We start from the raw sequence: 21,569 nt of genomic DNA on the forward strand, positions 1-21,569 counted from the left end.
AAGTGCTCAGTATTCGTTGTTTTTATTAGAACAAAATTTGAACATTTGAATAAAATTAGTTTGAAACAAACATGCAAAGATAAATACATCAAGTTAATTAATTTATAGACCAGTTACAATGAAATCAAATGCGACTTTGTAGGAAAATGTCCAAAAAAAAAAAAATACATATTAGTCACTACATATCCATTTGAACCAGTTTGAATTTAATATAGTGTAGTTGATTTCACATGAGGAACCATGTTTTGTCACTTTGTTGCAAAACAGCATCAAACCACAGAGGCAAGGTATTGTTTCACTTCAACGGGGTCGGCGAGTGCACATGACAAAATCCTTGCCCTCATTCCACTGTAGCTTTTAGGAGATGGAAGAACCTACAATTTAAAAAGAAGATTAAATGACATCCTTAAATATTCAATATTGAAAATATGTGGCAAATGGTCAACATGATTAACCTTAAGATAAATTTTGCATCTCTCCACAAGGAACTTCCACTGCAGACTTATTCTTTCAGACTCCGACAGACACAAAAACTCTTCTGTCTGTCAAGAAAATGATTTGAATTTTATACTTTACAGTACAAATTCTGTAATATATTATTTACAGTTTGTTTAAATGTTTACTTATTATATAAAATTAGTCACATGTCAGGTGAATGAGGGTTGTGGTATCACTGCACAAAGGTGTTTATCAGAGACAAAATATTTGTAAAAGTTAAGGTGAGATGATACGTTTACAGAGTCTTGACCAGCATTAAAGCAAGTATTAGATGCGCTCACTTTACAGCCCAGGGTTTTCTCAGCCACGGTTCCTGCCAAGTTGCACGACTGTACAGTGCCAGTGTGATCACTGATGTCCAGCAGCAGATCAAAGCCTGTAGTAGCCTGGAGCGGTTGTCCTTGAATTGGACAGGCATCATTGGAACACGTCTGAATCTCCTCACTGATTCGAAATTTGCATTTGGCACTAGTGGGGAAATTATTTATTAAACTCAGGTTTGTGAACATTAGGCATGGTTACCACACCTTTTTGTGAACATTTTCTAGGACATTTTCAATTTCACTAAGGCAGCAATAATAGACAAGGATCAGGCAGTAAAGTAATATTCCTTTTAAGTCTTTAAAAGATGTACAGTTTAAAGGGTTAGTTCACCCAAAAATGAAAATTAAGTCATTAATTACTCACCCCCATGCTGTTCCAACCCCGTAAGACCTTCGTTCATCTTCGGAACACAAATAAAGATATTTTTGATTGAATCTGAGAGCTAGATCAGTCCTACATAGACTGCCTAAGGGACTGGCTCTTGACGGCCCATAAAGTCATTAAAGAAAAGGTTTAAATATTCCATGTGCCTACAGCAGCTCAATTATAAGTTTATCAAGCGACGAGAATACTTTTTGTGCGAAAAAAACATAAATAACGACTTTATTCCACTATTCCATTACTTCCTTATGGGCGCATGCGCGAGAACTGAGACGAGGACGTTCTCATTCGTCTACTTCTTGTTACCGGCTGCTCACCGCTTAGGAGTTTTACCGCCACCTACCGTATAAGATGATGATCCATATATAAAGCGCTCCGGATTATAAGGAACACTGTCGTTTTTTGAGAAGATTAAAGGCTTTTAAGTGCACCTTATAGTGCGGAAAATACGCTAATTGAAAAGCGTATGTACAGCGCGCATCTTCCTCTGCTTGTAAACAGAAAGTTTTGCGCTTCCAGCTATATCAGCACATCATCTTATACGGTAGGGGGCGGTAAAACTCCTAAGCGGTGAGCAGCCGGTAACAAGAAGTAGACGAATGAGAACGTCCTCGTCTCAGTTCTCGCGCATGCGCCCATAAGGAAGTAATGGAATAGTGGAATAAAGTCGTTATTTATGTTTTTTTTCGCACAAAAAGTAGTCTCGTCGCTTGATAAACGTATAATTGAGCCGCTGTAGGCACATGGAATATTTAAACCCTTTCTTTAATGACTTGGCCGTCAAGAGCCAGTCCCTTAGGCATTCTATGGAAGAGTGATCTAGCTCTCAGATTCAATCAAAAATATCTTTATTTGTGTTCCGAAGATGAACGAAGGTCTTACGGGGTTGGAACAGCATGGGGGTGAGTAATTAATGACTTAATTTTCATTTTTGGGTGAACTAACCCTTTAACTATAAAATCAGTTATTTAATATTTTTTAATTATACAGTATGACAAATGATTCTCAAACCCAATTTCAATACCACAGCAACAAAAAAAAAAAAATAATAATTTCAAAGTGAACTATCCCTTTAAGGTTAGGTAGCTGCTTACCAGTTGACATTTGCTGCAAACATTGTAACAGTTAATGACATTAGCTAACTGATGCAAGGGCTGATATGAGACGATTCTCATGTCAAATCTCAGTGTCCCTGAACAAAGCACTTTCTGCAACTATACCGTTAGGGAGCAGTTTCAGGGAGCAATAAACTCATTTTCGGCTAAAGGAAAACAGGAGAGTTCACATTTTCTCTAATTTTACGGGTTTTCCAGGATGCGTGGGAACCCATTGTGCAAAACTGTCAAAAAGCATAGCACACTTACCATTTCTTGCGAATGACTTTGGAGATGGAGGAACATACATTAAGAGTGGTGATGAATCCATATGTTATGCAATGAAAGACATCAGCATGTTCCTGACTTCTGGTTTTGAGTTGGTTCACAGTCAGAGCGTCAGTAATGGAATCCACTGAGAAATAAATGTAAAGATACAGTTTTACTGTGTGTGAGCTACACACACTGCACTGTTGATGTAGAGGTCAAAATGTATATAGATCAAACGACTTACATGGCGCATCATCACCTGAGAGGATGTCTTGGTCATCCAGTCCTCCGGCTTCTGACAGTTCCCTTATACGCGTGTACAGCTGGTTGGCTTCTGCTGTATCTAGAATGCAATTGAAAGAATATAAGTCAGATTTTTAAAATATTACAATAGTACGTTTTTTAATAGATTCTTTAATCTAGCGTATCACATCACTACCAGGGTTGACGGTTATGATTGTTTTCGAGGTCGCTGTTGCTATCATACAACTACGAAAACTGTCAAAGGTGATGCGAGTATCTGCAATAAACAACACTGGGAAAAAAAATTAAGAATAATTGATTAAATTCCTCACATATCAGAAATTGCAATTGGAAAATAAGCAGACAAATACACATATTACCTGTTTCTCTTGGTGTCAGTCTTTGTACCAGCCGAATGGTTTCTTTATCCCAACTGGATGAAAAAATAAATTAAATGACTTTAGTGTTTGACGTTGATGTTTGCAGTTAATTTTAAAAAACAAACTGAATTAATGCAGTTTTACTCACCACACTAAAGGAAATGATGTCCCAGTGTCATCAAGGAGCTTGATTTCTAGCCTCTGTCCTTTGCGCCCATCAGATTTTGAGAAGAATTTTTCCTCTCCAACCTTTGGATGACAAAATCTCCATCACTGAAAATGATCTTTACAACTGCAGGGTGGAAAATTGCTTTTTTATTGCATACCAGCCACGGATGTCAGGTATGTTAACTTCCCTGACATCCGTGAGAAGGGCTGACTGTATTTTGTTGGAATCTAACCGACTGCAAAGCTGCTAGAATGTTAATAATGTGTCCATCCAGACTCTGTCCATTTGCAGTAATGTCTCCCAGAGAATAGAAGTCCCTTGGGTCTTTAATTGGCATGTGGAATAGCGGCAGAATCCTGGCCTCTGTTTCTAAATCTGAGCATATCCTAATGCTCGAGTGAGTCTCTGTTAACAACAGCCTGTAGGCACTGAGATAAAATATAGTTATGTATCACTTACAAATACAGTATGATACAGAATATTTATTAGTTAGGAGTGTTTTTTCATTTGATCCCGTTTTCTTTTTCTTTTTTTTTACCTGGAAGTTGAAGGGCAAAATCTTTCTTCTTTCTCATAGTCTTTGGTCACAACGAGGGGATTTTCAATTACAACTAAAACAGAAGATGCTATTTTGGCTCACAGTTACAGGTCAATGTAGGTCATCTATTATTGTACTTTTTTTTTTTTGTATTTCATCTATTATTAGTAGCGAGTTTTGTTAACGTTTAATGTGACATCTAAAATGAACGATTACTACTGCTAAATCTCACCACAATCCCCAATCTGAAAGCGACTGCTCAGTCCTTGGATGTATTCCTCTTTTCCCCATGCAGACACATTGATAAAATGTTCGGGTGAATCTTTTACGGTGAAGCTGAATGTGAACCTTTCAGAGCCAACATCTGAAATCAAAAGAAAAGACTGTTAAAAAATAGATATAATAAAATGAAACCAGGAAATATGTAATGTAACCAACTTTTCCTGTCTGGAAATCCTCTTGAATCAGATTTCCCAATTATTACTCCAACCACTTTCTGGAAAATGAATAAAAGAGGCCTTATTTTTCTAATTGAAAACATTCCTTACACACATAAATATAAACAGATATAAATAATGTACTGAGTAATTTGACAATTATTCATTAAAATTACGATACCACCATAACCAGGCACTCAAGAACAAGTCCATTTCACAAGATGTAAACAACACTGGTCCAGAAACACTTCCTGTTTCAGTTTGTAACTGTTTTCTTTATTTTACATGTAAAGATTTTTTTTTAAATATGTTTGTTTAACTTTTTGATTCAGTTTTAAATGTTCTGTTGGTTGTATTTTATCCCAGCTTTTATGTAGTGTTAAAAAACTGAAACAGGAAGTGCTTCTGGACCAGTGTTGTTTACATCTTGTGAAATGGTCTATTTGCCTCAATCAATAAGTCTCACCGAGTGTGTGATGTTTACGTTTAGGTCACATATTGGCACATAGCGTTGTACTGGAGCGTACGCCATTTTCATCTCTGTAACAACAGTGACACAACGGAAAAAAACACTCATGACTATGTAATTCCAATAAGTAATATCCAACTAGCAAATGAGAGTTATCGACAAACATAACAAGCAAACAACATTCCTATTGACCTGACGAATTAAACGCTGAGGTAAAAGAGTGTCGCTGCTAATTGTTACTTCATTTGAAATCTATATAACTCGTTATATATTTAAAATACTCTTTAAATAATTTAAAATATAAATAACTTTTTATAATTGGTTAAGTTTGGTGGAAAATCTCTCTCTTCTTACACAGACAAGGGCACGCGAAGAATTAAGGGTCTCTCTCTCGACTGTCGAGGCCGTTTAAACGGGAGCGGAGCAGCGTCATTTTCGCGGTTCAATGCATGATATGTCACGAGGCGGTCACTGCTGCTAATATTTAAAAACAACAACAACAACAAATGAAACAAAAATAATGGTTTTAATTAGATTTTTAACAGCGGAAAACAAAATAAAAAGACAGTTTCTATGTAATAGGAACAATTTCAATAAATTATGTATTTATGATGCAGTCACGTGTTTACACATGCATGTAGGATTCAATAAACAAATAAGATTACGGATGAACAATTCTGTTTGAAAAACACACACACACACACACACTATAAATATATATTTATTTATTTTATTTATATGGTAGCGGTGGTGCAGTGGTCCACTCGTCACATTTTTCTTTACTTACACTATCAGAAAAAAGATGAAAGAAACCAAATACAATTCTATTTTGTATTGTTATATATGTAATTAATGTTCCATTTATTAAAACTAAGTATAAATGTCATTAAGTTAGTACACTTATTAAAAAAAACTCAAGGCAGTAACAATTAAAACAATATATTTTATATTTGTGAACTTAGGTTCAGCTGTACTTTTTACTAGTCAACTTAATTTCAATATCAATCAAAACTCACGAAGATGTACCTAAAATTTCCTCAAGCTGATTGTTCACCAAAAAAAAAAAAAAAAACAGTCGCTATGTTTTTGGGCCATTTTAATTTTTATTTTGATGTGGTTTATTTTGACAAGGTGGTTAAGCTGTTTATTTGCATTTTAATAAGTCTACATATTAAGAGAATTGAATAAATGAATTGGCCATAATTACTGGCACTCCTAGAATTTTTTTATGAGTAAAATATCTCTGAAGTATATTTTCATGAAAATTTACATTATTACACCAGGGTGACTAAACACGAAATTGTCTAGCTATGACTTGTTTCTCGGGAGCTTCTTATTTCAAAAGTGTATAAATATGAGGAAACTCAAAGGCCAAATGCCCTTATCCATCACAATGAGTAAAACCAAAGAATATATTTCTGATGTGCAGAAAAAGATTGTTGAGCTTCACAGAATAGAAAGTGGCTGTAAGAAAATTGCTAAAGAATTGAAAATCCCCATTTCCACCATCAGGGCAAAAATTAAGAAGTTTCAATCAACTAAAGATGTTATGAATCTGCCTCAAAGAGGACGCGTGACAATATTGCCTTAATGCATGTTGAGGAGGAAAGTGTGATTGACCAAAGACTCTCCAAAGATCACAGATGGAGAATTGCAGATATTAGTTTTGGGGTCAAAAAGCTTTAAAAAAAAAAAAAAATCAAACAACCCCTACATCACCACATGTTGTATAGGAGGGTTTCAAGAAAAATCCTCCTTGCTCATCCAAAAACAAACTCCAGAATATTCATTTTTCAGACACTGGAACTTCAAAAGGGACCGGACTCTATGGTCAGATGAAACTAAAAAAAGCTTTTTGGCAGCAAACCCACCAGATGGGTTTAGTGCAAACAGGGATAAAAAGCACCCCATGCCCCCGGTTAAATACTGCTGTGCTGGAGGTCCTGGACAACTTGTTCAGATATACACGGTATCATAGATTCTAGAAAACACCAACAGATAAAAAATCAAAACCTATAATGGGCCGGTTGGATCTTCCATCAGGACAACGATCCAAAAACAAACATCAAAATCAACACAAAAATGTGTCACTGAGCACAAAAGGAAGCTTCTGCCATGACCATCCCAGTCCCTGACCTGAACCGTAGAAGATGAGTGTGGTGAACTGAAGACAAGAAGCGCCGACATGGATCTGGGAATCTGAAGGATGTGGAGAGATTCTGTATGGAGGAATAGTCTATGATCTCTGGTCAGGTGGTCTCCAAACTCAGGCATTATAGGAGAAAACTCAGAGCTGTTATCTATGGTGTAAAAAGTGCCAATAATTGTGGCCACTGTGTTTTGGTTATTTCATAAAGTGATTTCCCCCCTTCAATTATTTTACTTCAATGAAATGTTGGAGTTTTGCTAATTCTTTGAGTGAAAGATCAAAAGGATTGACAATGCAGATTTATTTTTACAGCCATCTTTCATATTTACCAGGGGTGCTGTATATATATACTGTATATATAATAGGGTTAATATAATGTTAAAAGTATTTTATTATTGTTAATAGTATATGATAATAGGCATAATAATAATCTTGATAGTGACACGTAAATTGCTTTATTGAAGGTTTACAGTTAACATTTTACATCAACAATATATCATAAGTAAGTATTTTCATTCATTTATGATAAATCTTGAACATGCTCATATTAGCTTATGCAGACTAGTATAAAAATATATCAAATACATTGGTCTCTGTGGTGTCCGGGACGGTCATAATATATCTGTGAACAGGAGCCCCAATCTGGGGCTTTTCCCTTATCCACTTCATGAGCTGAACATCCGGTTACCAGTGTGCAAGCAACAGCAGCCTCATCAGCATGGACAATCACTCACTTAGTGTTTATCAACCTTATCTGATGAGGAAACAAGTTTGAGGATGAATTCAAGTGGTTACTTAGTTATGTAAATAAGTATAAAGCCATATGATACCACCATATTATACAAAAAAAAATTACATTTCCTGGTGGTGGTGATGACTTACCTTTTGGGACAAACTTAAGCGAGTGGCTGAATATTCAAAAACGCGATAAGCCCTCCTCTGGCCCATCATTCAGAAACTCATGACCTAGTCCATTACCACACTTGCCACACAGAACCTGCACATGCATGTTAACATGAAGACATATGAACATATTTGTGGTGTCTTTAAGTATGAACTAATGTTATGAATCTGATCTAACCTTGAAGGCTGTTAATGACTCCATCATTTTTGTTACACTATCCTCTCGGATGGTCTCTGTGAAGGCAGGCCAGGGGGTGGAATGGGCATATTTGGATCTGCTTGAAAAGAGTGGATGTCCACATTGGGAACAAACATATATACCTGTACAGAAACAATAAATCAGGAAAATGTTCTTTTTAAATTAACATAACACAAACATTTTGTTTTCTTAGCTACAAAATAGTACAGCAAAGAGTAAAGGGACTGTCGATGCATCAGTTGGTTCATCCAATTTATTATTAACTTATGTTACATCATAATCGTCCTAAAGGAAAAGGGAGCATGTTGAATAATGACTTAGAAAGAAAAACGTACCGGGTTTGAAATGATCTCTATACACCTCCTTCCCGACAAATGAACAAAATGACATTGTTTGCCAGAGATCAACAAATAAATCAAATAGTGTATTTTAAGAGCAGCTCAAGTACTACGAGGACAAGCTGGGGAACTGTCCAAAACAACGACGACACTCTGTTCCGGTCACGTGACCATTACAAAACTGCACGGTTGAACTTTCTCCAAAGGACCGCTAGGTGTCAGTGCAGACCAACCGAACACTCAAATCGTTTCGGAGGGCAAAATGTGGTAAAATGATTGTTTGAACAATAATTAACTACCTAAACTAAAACACATAAACTAAGAATGAACAATATGCCTACTTCTACAGCATTTATTAATCTTAGTTAATGTTAATTTCAACATTTACAGCATTATTCAAAATCAAAAGTTGTACTTTAAGCTGTGCATGTGAACTAACACGAACAAACAATGAACGGTTGTATTTTTATTAACGAGTATTGACAAATACTAATAAGTAGCCTACTGCAACAAATGGTTTGCTCGTTGTTAGCACATATGTTACATTAAAACTAATGTTAACAAATGTGACATTATTGTAAATTGTTACCTCAATATGTAAAAATGATACTTTATTTCGTTAAAATTATCCATTAAATGATTGCTGATTGATCATAAATGATTAATGAAACATAATGATTAAATTAAATCAAATAATAATAAGTTTTAATAGAATGCGATGCAATGTTGCATGGAAGGTTCATGAGCAACATCTTAAAAAATATATGTATACATGTAGGCATAAATATATATATATATATATATATATATATATATATATATATATATATATATATATATATATATATATATATATATACACACACATATATAGGCATTAGTGGTTCAGTATTTTGCATTTACCGAATTTAAAAAACAAACAACAAACAAAAACAATGAGAACACTTTTTATATTAACATTTTACAAACATATTATCATGTATTAAACATATAAAGAAATGTCCAGACACAATTGTGAACTAAGGATAAACATATAAATCAATATTTTAATGAATACAGGTCAAAATTATACATTCTATATCAATTAATAATAAAGTTATAACAGGCTAAATCATGGATGCTGAAATGTTCCATGAAATGTTCTTAAACAACATCCACGTTAAAAAAACAAAAAAAAACAAAAAAAAAAACAGTATAGGACTAAAGTTGCAGACTACAAGTGAAAAGAGGTTCGGATACCAAGAAATAGTGAAGAATCATAACTATCTCTTATTCACTATACAGTATATAACATAAATGTTATTCATTATACAGTATATAATTTTTCTTATTCTTAATCACAAATTTTACATGTTTTCATATATGCTTATATTCAAAATCCTAAAACGTATCACAGTACCAAAATATAGTAATTTAAATTATTAAATGCTCATGCCACTCTTGATGTAATAATTTGCATCTACAAAGCTTGAGCTTGAGGAACATTTATTAAATTGTTCAGTTGACATTCAAAAGGGAGAGAAAAAAACAACAACATTCTGACGACTCGCCGCCTTAAAAGTCTTTTCTGCATCTACCCAGATGATGGGTTTTGCTCATTCATATTTGCAATAGTGTTTAAGTAACTCCGGAAGTTCCAACCAGTCCAAAGCCATTCTGTGAATGATGTGTTTCTGAATTGTCTTTCGGCAGAGCGTCTGCAATGAAGAAACTGAAACACAGGGGTGGAGACAGGAATCATTATAGTCTGTCATACAATAATAATATCAAATCATATTAGCAAGTAAAAATGAAACTTACAGCCATATTCCACCTGGACAATCCGAACACATTTAGTAGCTGCAAATACATCCACAACAGCATACAGTGGCTTATCAGTGGGGATCCTCTTGGCAGAGGCTCCCATATCCTCACCATTGATGATAATGTGCATGTCGCCATACCCTTGTCCCTTAGGTACATGGACAACCCCTATCCGACTGCGGCGGGCAGTTGGGGGTAAAGCATTGGTTTTGTACAGATCATCCAGGATGTGACTGTACCTCCCCGGTCGACTGCGTCCCACCAACTTGTCTCTTGGTATGCTCATGTTTTCTACATACAGATGAGTGTCTGTAAAAAATGTTCTAGGCTTGTTTCCTGCCTCATCATCTATATTTGGCTGTTCGCCACCCTCTTCTCCTCCATCCTCAATGACTTTGTTGTGGTTTCTTGTTATTGCGAACACCCAGCTGTCTCCCATTTCCACAAGATCGGGCAGAGAGTATTCTGGCACAGTTTCCAGTGTTCGTGGGTCAAGGGCGGTAAGTCCAATCCTTAAATGACCACACCAACCCAGTTCTTTCTCTTCAATCTCCACTAGGAAGATCTCGCCTGGGCTTAAAGGGTCTTTACTGAAGCAGACGCCATTTGCAAAGCTTTCTACTCGCGTGGCCTGAGTCCTCGAGGGGTCCAGTTTCACATTTGTCCCATGAACTGAGTGAAATTCCATAAACTGACCAAAAACAGCTGCCATTTTGACAGTTCTTTATACAAGTTAAATAAAACAAGATACGTGAAATGCTTTACAAGCCTATAAAACAAATGCACTAGATACAACGAGTCAGACAAAGCAGAATATTTACATTATCCTCAGTGTTTGCTCTCCTCTTCTCTGGGTATAGTCCTTGTCTTTTTAGCATATACCTCCACTATGGTATCCTTGTGGCCTGGGCAAGTTTCAAGTCCTGAAAGGCAGACTATTTTTGACCTGCTGCATGTGGCATTGGTGGTTTTAAATAGCTGGTAAGATATGCTGAGTGAAGAATAACTGGTAGGAGTTTTAGTCTTCAGAGTAGAACTGCGCATTGAAAATTCTCCAAATTTTCACAGATTTGTTTTGTTAGAGGTCATAGTGTTGAAACAAATTCATAAGGAAGTACAAAGTGAGCTTGCATGTGTATCTTTTAACATGTATCTTATCAGTACGGAGAAAGCTGTGCTAAAACAGTGCCAAATCTTTATCTGGGCCAAATTGTCCTCTTTTACCCCACCTCAGTACAGTCTGAGATAAAGAAATATTAGAAAGGACTCTGAGACAGGCTGCATTGTGAGAGTTTTAAAGTCCCTGTAAAGGCAATTCTACAACACCAATTCTGACACCAACAGAAAACACTAGTTTACCAGAGTTTAAAGCAGCATGTTTGCAACAATAACACAGTCAAACAGAATGTAGCTAAGCGCTGTGTGTGCATGTGAAGTTGTGTGTGTGCGTCACACGTTAAATGTTTTAGAATGTAGCACAACATTCAAATGCAAATATGCGCCCTCCCCCACTTGAAAGGCCGTGTGTCTACCAAAGCGCTTTTTCACACGCCTGGCGTATATGTTTTCAATTGTTTTCAATTGTTTTTTCGCCGCGTTTTTTTAAACGCCATGAGCGTAATCAAAGCAGCTCCTGAGATTAGGCTGGCGTTTTTAGTATGTCGTTTTTTCTTCGAACAAATCAAGAACAATATTGGCTATAGGCTACAAATTGAACATTTTTTGTAAAACTTTAAAACTTGCCTTTACTTTTCTTGACGATTCCTCGGTAGCTTTTGTTTGAAGGCACAATTGCTCCAAAAACACTAACGTTAGAAACATAACTGCACTTTATCACAACGGATTAATAAACCGTACCCACGAGTTCCTAATCCGTGCTCTCAGATTTTTAAACCGTGCCCTCAGTTTTTGCAATCTGTACCCATTCATAAACCGTGCCCACGCTTTCGCAATCCGTACTCATGCTGCGTTCGTGTGCTATGGTAATTATGGTAAAAACCAAAAGCCGACGTGGAAAATGCACATGAACACCCCCTCATGTGGTATTTTCTACTGGGCAACTCGTAGAATATTTTGATGGACGAGTTGCCGAGATGAGATAACCTTTGAACTTTTCAAAATGGCGGAGAGCACCGCAAGAGTCGTGAATGGTAAAAATATATACTATGAATTCATGATCTAGAAAATATATAGCATATTATTTACCTTTTGAGTTTTGCTGTTGCAGATGACTTAAGCAATCTAAAATAGTTTTAGCTAAATAACAGGTCTGGATCTCCATCTTTTACCACATTACGACAACAAAAGCACTTGAACGCAACACACTGGTAAATACCAATTCACAAGTGGAAAATATCCTACTTTTCATAGCACGTGAACGCAGCATCACTCACGGGTTTGTAATCCGAACTCACAGATTTGTGGGTCGTCCCCCAGTGTGCCGCATGATTCAACCATGGCCTCCTTTTAGATACGGGAAGCATTGCATTGTTTTCAAAATCCTTTTTTTAAAATGGATAATTTCTTGCATTTAAAAAAAAAACAAAAAACATTTAGGATACTTTTATCTTTAAAGTAAATTTTAAGAGGAAAAAGCTCAGTAATAAGCGAAAAAAATAAAAATAAAATAATAATAACAGTTCAAAAATTTTAAAAGGTTTGGTTATAAGTTATAAATTATTTTATGTTAAATATATATTTCTGTCTTCGGTGAACTCATTCATAGTAATAAACGCAAATAATAATTAGCTATCAAATCAAAATGCATTTAGGCTATAGGCCTATTTAGAAGACGCTTTTATCCACAAAAAAAGAACAAAGCAATTCGTCAAATGTCAGTCTTAGACAATAATAATGGGCTAAGATTCTAACAAACAAACACAGGTTTTTAACGCATATCCAACTGTTTGTGTGAAGCACGCACGTCACTGCCGCGGCCGCAAACACTGGCATGTTCCTATCAACAGAGGAACAATTTAAAATAATCTAGCATTTCTGGTCATACGGAAAAAAAATACATAATACATAATACATTATTTGCAACTACTTTTATTTGTGTAAACTCACAATAACAAGAAAACGTTGTTATTTTTGATGATTAGCCTATAAATCACCTATAGGCCTAAAGCATCTCACTCTATATGGTTCCCGAGACATGCTCTTCTCATTTAGCACTGTGGGCAAAATATAGTTTTTAGAAAGTAAAATCTATTTTTTTTTTCATATTAATTTGCAAATATTTTAAATGTTTACAGTTTTTTTTATTCGCTTTGGTACTATTTTCACAAGTAAGGTGTACATTTTCAAAACTCTTAGTGCTAATATCACAACAGATCATCAAAAGTGCACTTTTTTCAAACATTTCATCATGTTTTCAACTGTGTTAGTACAATTCATACAATCACAAAGTATTCTTTTCACAACACAAAATAAGTGTTTCATCTACATTATTGTTTCATTCACAGTAACTGCCTTTCATAAAGCTCTTACTATCAAACTTTTGATTTGCATCTCTTTTTGTTCAGTTTAATACTTTTGTCTATTATTTAATCCAACAGATCTTAATGGTTAATCAATTAATCATTTGGTAAACCTATAGATTTTCATTTCAGCAATATACAGTATATGGATTTTGAGAACTACAGAAATAAAATGTGTGTTTGTATGAATATTTAAATTACATGTAACCAGTAACCACACATGATGAATACTCGTTATAGCTATTTTTATTTTTTATTTTTTCACAATTTTTTTCACAGTCTGACCACAATTGGCCACTATGTACTGTAATGTGTGCACTAAATGTTATGTTTTGTTCTTCTTTAGTTACATTTCATTATAGAAAGTATACCTATATTACAATTATATCTGAAAAATAAAAAGTATAATTTGCCTAAATGATTGTAAAGGATGTCTTCATTGATCCTTCATTTGATTAGGCCTACATAAATGATGGATATTTGGAAATTATAGATTATGTAAATGTTGGGTACTGTAAGTATATTGCCTAATGTTACAGTAAAACTGTGTAATCTGTCTTTTATAGTACTGTAGCATATTCATTTCAGCACTTCTAAGGCCGATTTGAAACATGTATCTTGCATTGTTTGCTGTTGGATGAACTGATTGTTAAAAGTACTAAACTGAAAGAAGATCATATTGTTGTGTTTCAGTGATTAAACCAAATGTTCTCATTACATATTACAATATTCTTGTGTTTGAAATAATTATTATGTGGACTGAAAACATGTGCAACTGACTGAAAGCATTACATCAGGTTTTGAAAGAATGACTAGCTGCGTTACAAGTGTGATCAGTTTGGATTTTTGTACTAAGAGTTTTGAAAATGTACACCTTACTTGTGAAAATAGTACCAAAGCGAATAAAAAAAACTGTAATAAAGGCAAAAATTCAATGTTATTTATTTTTTTGTGCACAAACACTTGGATAGCATATGCGTCAAAATCTTGTGTTTATTTGTGATAATCTCAGCCCTGTTTTATTATTGTCTAACCTGTATTATGACTGACATTTGACGCTTTGTTTCATGCTTTGTTTCTTTTTTGATAAAAGCGTCTATCTAAATATGTAGCCTAAATGTAATAATAATAGCATAGCCTATTATTATTATTAGGCCTATTATTTGCGTTTATAACTTTAAATGAGTTCACTTAAGACAGGATCTATCTATCTCACCTATAATAAGCTATCTGTCTATCTATCTATGCCCACCACCACCCCTTCAATAGGAAGGACTCTATCTATCTATATATCTATCTATCTATCTATCTATCTATCTATCTATCTATCTATCTATCTATCTATCTATCTATCTATCTATCTATCTATCTATCTATCTATCTATCTATCTATCTATCCATCCATCCATCCATCCATCCATCCATCCATCCATCCATCCATCCATCCATCCATCCATCCATCCATCCATCCATCCATCCATCTATCCATCTATCCATCTATCCATCTATCTATCTATCTATCTATGCTTACCTCCTTCACTTGGACTATCAATCTATCTATATGCCTACCTATCACCTATAGCTGTCTATCTATCTATGCCCACCACCACCCCCTTCACTACATAAGAAGGATTCTATCTATCTATCTATCTATCTATCTATCTATCTATCTATCTATCTATCTATCTATCTATCTATCTATCTATCTATCTATCTATCTATCTATCTATCTATCTATCTATCTATCTATCTATCTATCTATCTATCTATCTATCTATCTATCTATCTATCTATCTATCTATCTATGCTTACCTCCTTCACTTGGACTATCAATCTATCTATATGCCTATATTTTTCCTTTTTTTCTTCTTTTTTTCTTTTTTTTCTTTTTCCTTTTTTCCTTCTTTTTTCCCTTTTTCCTTTTTGTTTTTTTTCCTTCTTTTTTCCCTCTTTTCCCTTTTTCCTTCCTTTTTTTTCTTTTGTCTTTTTTTCTTCTTTTTTTCCTTTTTTTCCTTTTTCCTTTTTTTCTTCTTTTTTTCTTTTTCTAGTAAGCCCATTGATCTGCATGATTGTCACAACATTCAAGAATGGACTCTGCGAGCCTATCAGTCTGAACACTACTTGTGTCTTTACTTCCATGTGTTAGTTCAACAGAAAAGACAATCGGTTTGGCTGTTGAAAGGACCACTTCCTTTTGGTGGCTCAGCTTTATTCTCTTGTTGGATTTTAATGTCTTTTTTATTTATGTACTACTCTCGACACCGTCGACATTTTGAGTGTACTATTTCACCAGCGGAACATCATCGTCGGCTCTTTGTACACTTGCATTGTTGATTCCATCAGCTACCTTCTGATGAACCTCAACCACATCAGGGCCATCTCTTAAGTTTTTACAGCAAATGGGGCACATTTCTTGGTTTATAACAACTTGACTCATGGTCAAAATTGCATTTGGAGTGTACTTTTTCCTCAAGCTAATTCAACAATGTCAATTGCTGAAAATTGTGCATTTAATTTTGTTGGGTTTAGTATAATAGCTCCTGTATACTCAAAAACATCTATAGAGTATGCATTACATATGTATTACCTTATTGAAATTGAAATGAGTGACCTTTTTAGGGGGCTCACACACAGGCCTCTATCGGGCTAATTCAGATTTTTTTTATGATCAGAGTTATACAAATCCAATTTAAGTTACTTTTGGATGCAATAATTTTTACATTAAATGCAAAGTCTGTGTTTTAGCAAAAAAAGGGTATGTGTCCAAAAACACATACTGAGTAGGAATAACATGACAGGCTAAATGGTTTACATCTCTGGTTCACCCCAAACAAAGATAAATCCTTACAGTAATCTCACAAAATCATATATTCCATAAGTTTGTAATCATGTCAGTGCAATTTAGACAAGTCCAACGGATTCATAGACCCAGAAAAAATGGGGTTAGACACCAATATTACTTTGCTAAGTCAAATAATGAAGGAGGTAGGATATTTGAGCCCGTTCTCATCCCAAAGCGCCATATAGGACGCTTTTGCAAAAGCGTAAATATCCAACGCACATGGCACCCTTTAACGTCAAATGAGACGCAGATATATTTGGGCAGAAGGCGCCCCCTAGTGGTCTAACCCTTACCCTACACCATACCTAAACTTAACCATAACCGAAGCGTCTCATTAGACGTTAAAGGGTGCCATGTGCGTTGGATATTTACGCTTTTGCAAAAGCGTTGTATATGACACTTTGGGATGAGAATGCGTTGGAATTTTTTTAGGCTTAGGTGTTTCTTTTTCATAAATGCAGCCGTCTATATGAAGAGTTCAGATGCAAAAGCCTCTAAATGCCATTTGAAATTTTCTTCTTTAATGATGATTTTTATCAAACTTGTATATTTAAGTTCAGTAATTTCACTTAAATAACAATTAATAGGTAATTATCATTGCCATTTAAGTGAAATCACTGAACTTAAATATACAAGCTTGATAAAAATTATCATTAAAGAAGAAAATTTCAAATGGCATTTAGAGGCTTTTGCATCTGAACTCTTCATATATAAAATTCACTATATAAAAATCGGTGGTGCACCGATAGCCGCACCTTCATCGGATCTGGCCGCACCCTTTTGCCATTTCCACGTGACCAAAGAGAGAGGTCGTTTTGAAGGGGGAGGGAAGGGTAATGTATTTGATTAAAGATTTCAAGGGTACCTGAATTTTTAAAAAATAATGAAGTGCACGGATAAATCATTTATAATAAACACTACAATATTACATATAAAAAGAAGATTTGTCAAATTTGATTTCATGCCGACTTTAAACTTTATTGTGTCTGCTTGTGGTTTTTTAAACTTTTTATAGGCTTCAAAATGTATAAATTTTGGATTAACTTTTAAAGATTATCTTGATAGACAAACGTGTAAGTTTCACAACTCTTTGTTGAACACAGATCTTATTTTTTGCGACTTTCCAAAAGTCTATTGGGAAAATCCATAGCTTTTCGATCGAGGGAACCCATGCGACAAAGTGACGTCATAACTTCGGCACTCTATAGCTAGCATTACATGTGGAATGCTCTCGTTTAGTATAGTTCATTTTTACAGTTACAGTTCTCAAGGTTTACTAATCGTAAAAACTGTTGATTATAGCATCATCATTATAGCATCAAGTTGACCGTTTTAGTCACTTTGATTTACTGACATGACAATAAATGATTTTGAGACAAAAGCATCTGACTGTGTAGGCGTACATGAATCATTAGGCCTAAATCACTTTGTCACTGCTCTGGTGATTTTGGTGACGTAATCCGTACATATTAAACGATCTGTAACAAAGCACTATGACACAGTAAAAACTTTTTTACTCACATACTAGTGTGTTGCGCCGTTCCTTTCGGATTCAATATAAAAAGCACAGCATATTATAATGTCAGGCTCTCTGCAAAACCAGTACAGCTACTGTGTATTTCCACAACCTGGCTGCACAACATTTTGCACTCTTCAAAGGCATGTTTATCGCTTCGTGACTAGATCCAGTGTCTGTTATTTACCTACTACTTGTCATTCTTGAATCAGTGGGCGGGGCTACTGAACTTAGGGTTTGTGATGTCACCAACCCTGGAAGAAGCTCGTTGTAGTCGCTACAAGCCATTTGTAGTCCTTGAAAATAGATTTCTGTAAAAGGAAATATGCATTGAACTTTGAGTGTCATAACTTTCCAGATGTTGTTTATAAATACTTAAACAGCAACGTTACACACTAACTAAAGTTATAAAAGTGAAATCATAATCAAGGACCCCTTTAACTCAATTTGTTAGCGATTACATCGTTATCCACATCGCGCTGCTGATTGTTTGCAGTGGCATCTGCACATTCAAATATATGGTATTGTTTGTTGTTAGCAGTCTGTGGCGCACTTTCAGATGCCCTGTCCAAAAACCCACACTTGTGGTCTTGGCCACTTAAGAGCGCGTCAACCACGCAACTGGAAGACTGTCCTTTGTCTTAAAAATGCCAAAGTGCAGTGCCCTTAATGCACACTAAACCCACATATCTTGAATAATACCGCTTTGGAGCGTATACCATCATGCATTATATGTTCGGGAACTCATGTGCCCCGAAATCGTGAGATGTCGATGGAAACATTCCACTGTAAGTTAAAGCTGCAGTCTAACTTTTTTGTGTTCAAAATTAGCAAAAAATATATAATGAGCAAGTAGCCTACATCACGAATCCATTTTCCAAATCGCTTTTTTTGTGTGTGTCTCAAATCACTGTCACGATACCACACAAGGATAGATCCAAGAGCAGTTTATTGCTATATGGGGAGGCTGCAGACCTGGAGCCGGCAGTTTTACGCCCCTGACAGTTTTAAGCCCCTGTTGTTCCTGATGCGTCCTACTCGTTTATTGAGGGTTATTTCTTGTTATATATGCAGCAGCGGCATGTCTGTGAATGTATTGGCAGCAAGTCTCCATACTTAATCTGCAGGAGCATATCTATTCCACTTAAACCTTTAAATGTTCGAGTTTAAATGTTTTCATTTTTTTTTTCAATTAAATTATACAAAATTAATAAATAACCATAAAATATATTTTAAGAGTGAGCATTTTTAGTTCTATGTCCGGAGAAAAGTTTACCACTGTTTGTATTTTATACTGCATTACATATTCCAATAAACATAACCAGAATAGCCTAAATGAATCTTAATCTGAAAGTCCTGTGCTTGTAAACGTGGTCACTACTGTACTGTCACAGATTCAGGACAAATGTGGAGTGCTTATGGGTCATTGACATGTCCTGTTGTGTCTTTCTGAGCGTGTTGATGCTGGAATTTTTTTTTTTTTTTTTTAAATCGGGATTAAAGTGGACTCCTGCCATGCTTCCTATAATCAGATTGAAGAGCTGCTGTTCGCAAAATCACATCTGGATGGAGACTGTGAGGGGGAGGAGTTAGTTTCTATGGGGATACACAGCTTCACAAGCCTAATATACCAGCGATCAATGTAGGCAACTGCATAAGTAATAATTCAAAACTCCGTGTGCACGCGCGGCACAGTCCAGATTTACCGACCGACACATGCTCATTTGCACAGCCCTAACGAACGACATAAACGCACATCGGTCTGTAACTCTGGTTTATCATAAAGTCTAATGGTAAACTGTGAGCAGAGTCAGCATGCAAGACGTTTAACGAAAGTGTAATCTGTCTCCTCTCTGGAAATGATTTTCGGAACTGCGACTCTGTGTAACTGACGGGACACAAAAGCTGATATCTTTTTTGGAGATCAGGCTATGGTGCAGAAATTGGGTGAGTTCATTATTTTTAAATGATGTAATTTGCCAGTGCGTCTTAAATGTCTTGAAATTGCTTTAATCTAGTTTATAAGAGAATCTCCTATCATTTTACTGCATGAATCCTGCAAAACAATAGCATCTGCTCATGCTGTGATGAATCTCATGCTGTGTTGCTGTTCATTGCAATTAATTCAAGTTTATCGTATTTCTCAGTGTTTGTTTGGCATGTCTCTGAGAATTATTAATGAATTTAATAGGCTACATGTAAAAAAAAATTGTTTTACGTGTCAGACAGATTTGAAGGAATTTTAAGGATTTATGTGATGTTTTATAATTTGCATGCAATTGTTCTATTTATCAATAACACATTCATTCTACAAAAGTTTGTTTATTTCCAACATTTAGTCTAGAACTTTCTATGGTTGTCTTCCAGTAGGTTGTCCATCAACATGCCTGTTAGCGCCAGTGCAGTTCAAATGAGATTATTAAGGCCATGTGCATCCAAGTCTGAGATTTAAATTAGTAATCAATAACATTTTGGGAGTGAATGTTTCATTGTACTGTACATCATCATGTTTGTACCCTGTTTCAAGTCATAGCTGTAATTTTAGAGATATTATTTTGCAGAATTTGTAACCATTTCATGGTCAGCTTGAAAGAAAGCCACTCATATTTCATTCTACCACACCAACTGATGGTATGGGCAGACTGTTTATACACTTATATCCTATAAAGCATTGTTGATTGTTCAGTATATTATGAGACATGAGTCCTGACATCATTCCTCATAGTGTAGATGTGCCCTTGGACAGTCTGTTGGTTTATTATTTCATCAGTCCGTTTTGAATGGAGGGATTAAAGAGAGTTTGCCAGTTGCTGTAGAATTGGTGTCACATGGGTTACATAACCACAGAAGGCTGTCTTAACTTACTTTTAAATGCCTTACTTGACCTAGAAAGATAGTGGGAGATCTTTGCTTTTAATTGAGTCAGTTGACTGAACTAAAGTCCCGTTTTCTCCTGACTAAGAGATATATAGCTTAGTCTCTCATTCTGGTTTCCTTGATGGACTTAATAGTATTTTAGGATGCTAGAGTTTACAATTTACAATTCAATGCAGTGATTGCAATTTCTGGGCAAAACAAAATGAATATGGGTTCTGTTACAAATGAATGGTTTTGTTTGTGTATTCTGAATTTAAGTATTACATAACCTTTTTTAAATAGGCCTACTGTAGCCTATAAAAAAGATACTTTTCCATTTGCTTGGAAAAGTGTCCATTTGCTTGTTTCTTTGTTTATGTTCATGTTTTTTTTGCTTGTTTCTTTCTTTATTTATTAAGGACAGAAAAAAAACAATAATCTTGGTGTATTTTCAGCACTTTAGGGACCAAAACACATGCTGAAATATAACATTAACAGAGTAAATGCAAATATTCAGCATAATCTGTCTTGCTCCATTGCTTTTCATTCTACGCATAAATAAACATAGGATACACATAGGATAAGATCAGGCACAAAGTGCATGAACTTTCTTAAATCTTTATATAAGAACATAGTGTCAGTGCTTTCTGAGTTTTAAAAAAAGTGTTTAGAATTTCGAAG

The 21,569-nt window shown here is 35.2% G+C and overlaps 4 protein-coding genes across 8 annotated transcripts in view; 1 reads left to right on the forward strand and 3 right to left on the reverse strand.

Moving 5' to 3' along the window:
* Nucleotides 1-3: 3 nt before the first annotated feature.
* On the reverse strand, nucleotides 4-7,268 carry meiob (meiosis specific with OB-fold). 5 transcript variants are annotated; one of them, XM_039684396.2, is made up of 14 exons: nucleotides 5,158-7,268; nucleotides 4,801-4,874; nucleotides 4,336-4,393; nucleotides 4,130-4,261; nucleotides 3,898-3,970; nucleotides 3,592-3,787; nucleotides 3,339-3,439; nucleotides 3,191-3,243; nucleotides 3,007-3,102; nucleotides 2,827-2,910; nucleotides 2,568-2,712; nucleotides 780-966; nucleotides 456-542; nucleotides 4-374 (listed from the first exon to the last, which is right to left on the reverse strand). In XM_039684396.2, exons 2-14 carry the CDS (start codon nucleotides 4,870-4,872, stop codon nucleotides 270-272), a joined length of 1,389 nt encoding a protein of 462 aa, XP_039540330.1. In that variant the 5' UTR covers nucleotides 4,873-4,874; nucleotides 5,158-7,268; the 3' UTR covers nucleotides 4-269. The 5 variants fall into 5 exon arrangements, with proteins under 5 accessions (XP_039540330.1, XP_039540329.1, XP_088977970.1 ...); XM_039684395.2 differs by having other exon boundaries at nucleotides 2,812-2,910; XM_089121844.1 differs by lacking the exon at nucleotides 456-542 and having other exon boundaries at nucleotides 2,812-2,910.
* Nucleotides 7,269-7,391: 123 nt separating this feature from the next.
* msrb1b (methionine sulfoxide reductase B1b) lies at nucleotides 7,392-8,559 on the reverse strand. Its single transcript, XM_089121845.1, has 4 exons — nucleotides 8,390-8,559; nucleotides 8,034-8,176; nucleotides 7,835-7,949; nucleotides 7,392-7,706 (listed from the first exon to the last, which is right to left on the reverse strand). Exons 1-4 carry the CDS (start codon nucleotides 8,442-8,444, stop codon nucleotides 7,687-7,689), a joined length of 333 nt encoding a protein of 110 aa, XP_088977971.1. The 5' UTR covers nucleotides 8,445-8,559; the 3' UTR covers nucleotides 7,392-7,686.
* Nucleotides 8,560-9,420: 861 nt separating this feature from the next.
* neurl2 (neuralized E3 ubiquitin protein ligase 2) lies at nucleotides 9,421-11,590 on the reverse strand. The gene is made up of 2 exons (XM_039684404.2): nucleotides 10,193-11,590; nucleotides 9,421-10,103 (listed from the first exon to the last, which is right to left on the reverse strand). Exons 1-2 carry the CDS (start codon nucleotides 10,905-10,907, stop codon nucleotides 9,988-9,990), a joined length of 831 nt encoding a protein of 276 aa, XP_039540338.1. The 5' UTR covers nucleotides 10,908-11,590; the 3' UTR covers nucleotides 9,421-9,987.
* An 8,013-nt stretch (nucleotides 11,591-19,603) lies between these two features.
* The window catches only part of tex2l (testis expressed 2, like), a 28,112-nt gene continuing 26,146 nt past the window's right edge, over nucleotides 19,604-21,569 (forward strand). The window contains exon 1 of the mRNA XM_039684406.2: nucleotides 19,604-19,979. The gene's annotated coding sequence lies outside the window, so the exon portion shown is untranslated. The remainder of the gene's footprint in view (nucleotides 19,980-21,569) is intronic.

The sequence above is a fragment of the Pimephales promelas genome, chromosome 17 (assembly GCF_988280905.1).
Source record: "Pimephales promelas chromosome 17, fPimPro1.hap1.1, whole genome shotgun sequence".
Lineage (NCBI taxonomy): Eukaryota > Metazoa > Chordata > Actinopteri > Cypriniformes > Leuciscidae > Pimephales > Pimephales promelas.